Source organism: Lycium ferocissimum, chromosome 9, assembly GCF_029784015.1.
Source record: "Lycium ferocissimum isolate CSIRO_LF1 chromosome 9, AGI_CSIRO_Lferr_CH_V1, whole genome shotgun sequence".
Lineage (NCBI taxonomy): Eukaryota > Viridiplantae > Streptophyta > Magnoliopsida > Solanales > Solanaceae > Lycium > Lycium ferocissimum.
In genome coordinates, this window is record NC_081350.1 from 59,037,908 (window position 1) to 59,044,128 (window position 6,221).

The 6,221-nt window shown below is 35.6% G+C and overlaps 1 protein-coding gene across 1 annotated transcript; it reads right to left on the reverse strand.

Annotated features, from left to right (window-relative positions):
• Positions 1-1,243: 1,243 nt before the first annotated feature.
• Positions 1,244-1,585, reverse strand: LOC132032111 (uncharacterized). Its single transcript, XM_059421904.1, has one exon. The coding sequence runs from the start codon at positions 1,583-1,585 to the stop codon at positions 1,244-1,246; it is 342 nt and encodes a 113-aa protein (XP_059277887.1).
• Positions 1,586-6,221: the final 4,636 nt, after the last annotated feature.

Here is a 6,221-nt window from a genome sequence, read left to right on the forward strand (position 1 = left end):
TAATCGATTCCTACTAACGAACCTATACTATTTGATAATTAACTAAGAGTAATCCAAATGAATCCACAAATGAACAACTCTACTGAAAATCGATGGAAAAGGGTTTCATAGACAATAATGGAATCCACCATGATTAACTATCACTAGATTAGCACTATACTAAACTACCAAACTATCACTCAATTTAGAGTATTCATCTCAATTCAACATAATCTAAGTAATGAAATGAAAGACAAGCTATATGTACAAGCTAAGTAAAGAAAGACTACTAGGCAATTATAATGCTACCTTTAATGAAGTAAGGGCCTTGTTTGGCTAGTCTTCTTAGTGTAGTCTTCAATTCAAGGATTGGCCTTCAATGGACAAACACGTCCCTCCTTGCATAGATGGACCCCTAATCAACCTTGCATGCATGGCCTTCTTGCAAGCATAACCCTCCTTGCGCAAAGTAGCCACTAGCACAAATATCCCTTTCCGCAAATAGCCACCTCGAGCTCTAAATCTCCCAACCAAACAATCTCCCAAACCTTGTAGGATTCCACCTCTATGAAGCTAGTCGAGACATGGCTCTCATCAATGATTATCATCAAGTGTGTAGTATGGAAATACACACTTGAGGCCCTTTGAAACGCTTCAAATGTGGTAAATAAGCTCCAATGAAGATCATAGTCTCTAAGTTGAGCTCCACCACGAATCATAGGCTTTATAAATGCACTCAAGCCAATGAGAATCATATCATTATACTTCTAGGAAATATTGGCTAGTTGGATGTTGGCTTGAAACTTGAAAAGACTCCTTCTTGCACATATATCCATTATCCAATCCTCAAAGCTTGCAATTGTGACCATTTGCATCTATGCCCCTTCTTTTGCGTCTGGCATTTGCATTTCTACTTTCTTGCCTTACAGACACTTTGAGTTATAGGCCACTTTTCTAGTTGCTTCTTCTCCAAGCCTCGCCCAGGCTACCTTTCACACATCGTAAGCCATCTTGTGTGGCTTGTAGGAGCCTCCAAAGGCCTTACATGCCATCCTTGTCATCCACGCCGCTTGTAGAGTTTGAAGTTTCATGACTTGGCCTCGGGTGGATATCTTGAAGTAAAGTGTGCCAAGTAGGATCACATCACGTATAAACAACTGAAGAAATTGCAGAGTACAACGATTAACCAATAATTTGCTTATTGAAAATTATTTTTCTAGGATAAATGTTCCATAACAAATAAATGCACTTACAAACTAAACATCTACTTCTTACGAGGCTCATTAGAACAAGAACGCCTATTGTGGCCAAGACGTCCACAAGTATTAGAAGCGTTCCTACGTTTACCAATCATCGTCTTCATTAATGGTTTGTCTCGCTTTTTCTTTGGCCTTCCTGGGGGTCTCTTGTATCTCGGTGGTAAAACAACTTCATCGGATATATGTTTAGAAATATTCCACTCACTCTCGTTAGGTAGAGGATCAACTGGCACATCATACGTCTTCACCACTGTTTTTGGTTTGAATAGATCTGAGCAAAAATCATCAGGCATAAGGCTTTTACTCTTCAAAAAAGCCCATGCATGCGGACATGGTATCTCATCCATTTGGAACATCCTATAGCTACATGCTATTTTTAAGATCAATTATGAAACGCCTTGGTTGATCATGTACGGTATACACAAATTCAATCGTTGGTTCAATCTAACAAACAAGAATTTTGTCAGAATAGGATTTACATAAAGTCAGTACTTTCAAACCCATACTGAAATACATTTAACAATATATATAGTCATACTTATATAAATTTAATAGTAAACATACCGTCATACGTAGAGATTTACACTCATTTATTGATGATAATTGCTGCAATGCTTTCCCGAGCGTTGTGAATGTGTATGTACCGTTTCTTCTATTAGTGCAATTCCATCTTCCAAACATCTTTCTCACTTCTTCAAGAAAAACAAAAACAGGCCACTCTCTTAACTACTCGCTTTCCATTAATACACTCGGCTATATTTGAGGTCATTGTCCATCTTCTGTTAACTGGTGAATACAGTCGAGCCCACTTTTCCCTTCCAGCATTCTCCAAGTAATCTTTTACCCGATAGTCAACCTTCTCAATCTTCTCCATCATCTTGTCTAAATCATCCTGTGTGTATGCTTTTGCAAGTGCATAGAATATGGGGCTCAATACTTTATCTTTCGTCTTGTAATGCTTTATCACATTTTTCCATAAATGCCGTATACTCACCAAATGTGGCACAGTTGGATATACTCTTAACACTGCCTTAATAATGCTCTCATGCCTATCTGGTAGAACACACATGTTATCCCTAATTCTATAAGCTTGTCTGAATCAAGCCAAAGAACCACGTCCAAAACTTATCATTTCTCGGAATCTATCACACCATATGCCAATGGCAAAATATTTCCTGCACAAACGTGAATAATCTTACAGAGAAATATAGCTAAAAAATATAGGGAATACTATGAAATATACTCTTTGCAAAATTTGATTTTACAGCGAAATAAAGCAAATTTTTATGAAAAACATTGAAATATACTTTAAAGTGACAACTTTTAACTTTGAAATATAGCTTAAAAATATGCGCAATACATTAAAATACAATGTAATATACTATTGTAGAGTGTTATTGTACAATAACCAGTACCATAAAAAACGGAGACATTCATTTAAAATATAATGAAATATACCCCAAAAGGAAACAAAAAAAAATGTGACTACATACCTGTACCATCCATCATGCTGGCTGATACGAATGTACCGTTATATGTAGTTTTAAGGTGGGAACCATCTACTTCCACTATTGGTCTACAACACTCGAACCCTTTTATGAACGCTTTAAGGGCTACAAAAAAAAAATACAAGAACTCATTTTGTTCTAATTTATGCATTCTCATATGTGATCCAGGATATGTTTTGTCTAAGATGTACACATACCCCGGTAACTTCTTATATGGTTCAGGTGGTTCCCCTCTTAATTCATTCATTGCCTTTTCTCTAGACCTCCAGGCCGTCATATAAGAAACATCAATGCCAAACTAATTTTTGACGTCATCTATTATATCATTAGGTGTATATTTCCTTTTGTGGTTTGCTATTTTTGGCTTGACAACTGATGCCCAAATAAACCCACTTGTTGTTTGTCTTTGGGAATACACCTTGTCCTTCAACGGACATGTATATTCGTCATGGAAATATCTCACTCTGAACATTTCAGAATTGGCAATACTAGAAGCTCAGAATTTCCAATGACAATCAGTTGACCAACATACCAATGTGTAACTACAAAAACAAATCCATGAAAAATAACAGTAAAATTAAAGTTCAAAAAACATATTTCAATGTATTTAATCCAATACCTTTGAAATATAAACTCAGGAAATAGTATGCCACTATAAACAGTATATATTTCAATGTATATTTCAATATATACAACATACCTTACTGCATTTGACCTCTCTGTTCTGAAATTGAATCTTTTGCGAATTGCATAATTTGCCATAACTATCCTCAGAGTATCCTTATCCTTGTATATCTGATCATCGAAAACTTCCTTTTGTTCATTGTTCGAAATTATGAAGTTGTCGTTGTTTTCAAATAATACAACAGCCTTGGAACAATCCGACAAATCCAAATCATTTGATTCAACTACATCCATAGCATGCGTGTAATCTTCAATTTCAATTTGAAATATATCGTCCCCAAGCGTGGATTCTCTGGACACAAATTTATCAATCCCATTATCGATTGTATGGTAGCGCGTATCGGATACATCTCAAATCCTTTGTTTTCTCTCTTAAGCTCAACAGACACCCTAACTCCCATATCATTGTGTGTTTCAATCGGTGTAATGTCTCCTTTGACAACATATTTTATTGAAATGGATTTCGTACTAGTATCAACTCCTATCTGAATCGCAATAATCTCAAGCAACTCAGCGTATGAACAATAATCTTTGAATACGATTGCGTTTATTTTGTAATTAACAAAGCAATTCTGGTCGTTAAAAAACCCAGAGTGTCGGATAACAACTGTTATGCTTGACATTTTTAAGCCTCGAAATATATCAAAAATAAAAAGATTAGATACTACACTCGAAAAATAATTCATCGTTTCAATCGCAGAAAAAGCGAAACAAAACAAAAATCTAAAAAACAAATAATTGAAAAAATTGAAATTTACCTTTTGTAGAATACGAAATACAAATCCGATCGTCACTATGATTCTACGTATATTCTCATTCACATGGCATTGAATGTATTTCAACTTCATACTAGAAGTATTTGAAAGTATAAAACGTAGCTCGTTAAGTTTTCCCTCTAATTGGAAGTTTTACTGGTTTTGAATTCAATTTTTTTGAATGTGATAGTAGTGGAGAGAGATATGTGAGCTGATAGGGATGAATATGCATTTTGCGTGATTTATGGGACCATTTACATTGATTCTCATAATTTTTTTTTTTTAAAAATCTGTTCCAAAAATAGCTCCTGATTTCGCTGGAACTTGTCTTCTGTTCGCTATATTTCTCTGTATTTCAAAATAATAGAAATACACGCGTTTTGTCAAAAAATTAGCTACGCTGGGCAATATTGCATTTGTAGTTATATCCAGTTAGAAGGTAACAAAAGGTAGCTATTTGAGTAAGTTTTACAAAAAAGAAAAGAAAATAAAAGAGAGATTAGGAAAAAGAGACAAATGTGAATTCCAGCAAAAGAGAGGTTCTGAATTTTATTTCTTCATTGTATATAAATTACTTCCTCTGTCCTAATTTATGTGGCAAAATCTCTTTTTTAGTCTGTCCCAAAAAGAATGTAAAATTTCTATATTTAGAAACAATTTAACTTTAAAATTCTCATGTTACTCTTAATGAATGATTTATAGCTACAAAATCGTCTAAGGTTTATTTTAGACCATACATATTAAAAGTAAATCATTCTTTCTTAAATATTGTGTCAAGTCAAATGGTGTCACGTAAATTGAGACATACGAAGTAACGTCTTTTGAGTATAGAGTCTGTTACTAGTTTCAGTTTCTGTCGTCAAGAGTGATTCGAGTCTACTCTCCAATTGCTAATTTAGCTCAATCACTGATCAATTTCATCATTCAAAGCAAAATCCCCTAAATTAGGGATAAACCCCCAAATTAGGCATAAACCCTATCTTTTCCATATTCAATTTCTCAACTCAAATTGAAGATTAAAGCCTATTGGTTAGTAATTAATGAAATTTCTCTTAGATTAGTCAAATCCATCAACTAATCTCACATTCGAAGCCAAAAATTCAAATAATTAAATTAAGATTGAAACTCATCTTCTCCAATTAGCTTTCTAGATTTTCACCATAGATTTCAAGCTTAGGAAAGTCAGTAATGGATAACAAGGCGGAAGAGACTTACCACAAGATGAATCCACTCGAGAAACACTTCAAATCTCCCTTGAGTCACTTTGGAGAATAAATTTTGGGAATAGGAAATGAAGGGGTTCGGTTTAGGCATCTAATGAATGCAGAAATGAGTGTCTTCCGCTCCGAAAATTTGATGGTCCCACTACCGCGCATTCGGCTCGGCGGAATATCATCCATTGGGGCAGATTTTAATAGAATCTAGAACTCCCGGTGGACTGCCTAGCGAGAGCGTCCGTCCGGGGCGCACCCACTCTCGGCCGGGCGAGACATCATAAATACGAAATTTTTTGATTTTTCACCAAGTTCTCCACAAATCCCGACATCCACCTGAGACCTCCCAGATACAAAATAGGTATGCACAAATACAAAAAAACCCGCTAAGGAATCACTCATGGTATCGAAATTCCCATAGGAGGTCTATTTGACCAGATCAACCCCCAATGACCAAAAAACCACTTTCCAACCAATTGCCCAAAATGCTCTCGAGTGCTTTGAAAATCGAATTGAATACCCCACTAAATCATAATCAACCCTCTAGGCCTCACGGAATTGACAAATTTTTAAAAAAGGTCCGTTTACCCAAAATTCAACAATCGGTCAAAGTTTTTTCACTTTAAGGTTATAATTCTCATCAGTCATCATAAAACTCGCCCAATTACCTCGAGAACTGATCGCTCGAGACATCATGGACAAACTTTCTCTCATCGGAAGCGAGATTGGGTACATGGGCAAAGACGTGTTCTTTCACAACCTTTATGTTTGTTTTGGCGATCGGATGGGTTTTATGGTGGAGAATTTCGAACTTACCGAACT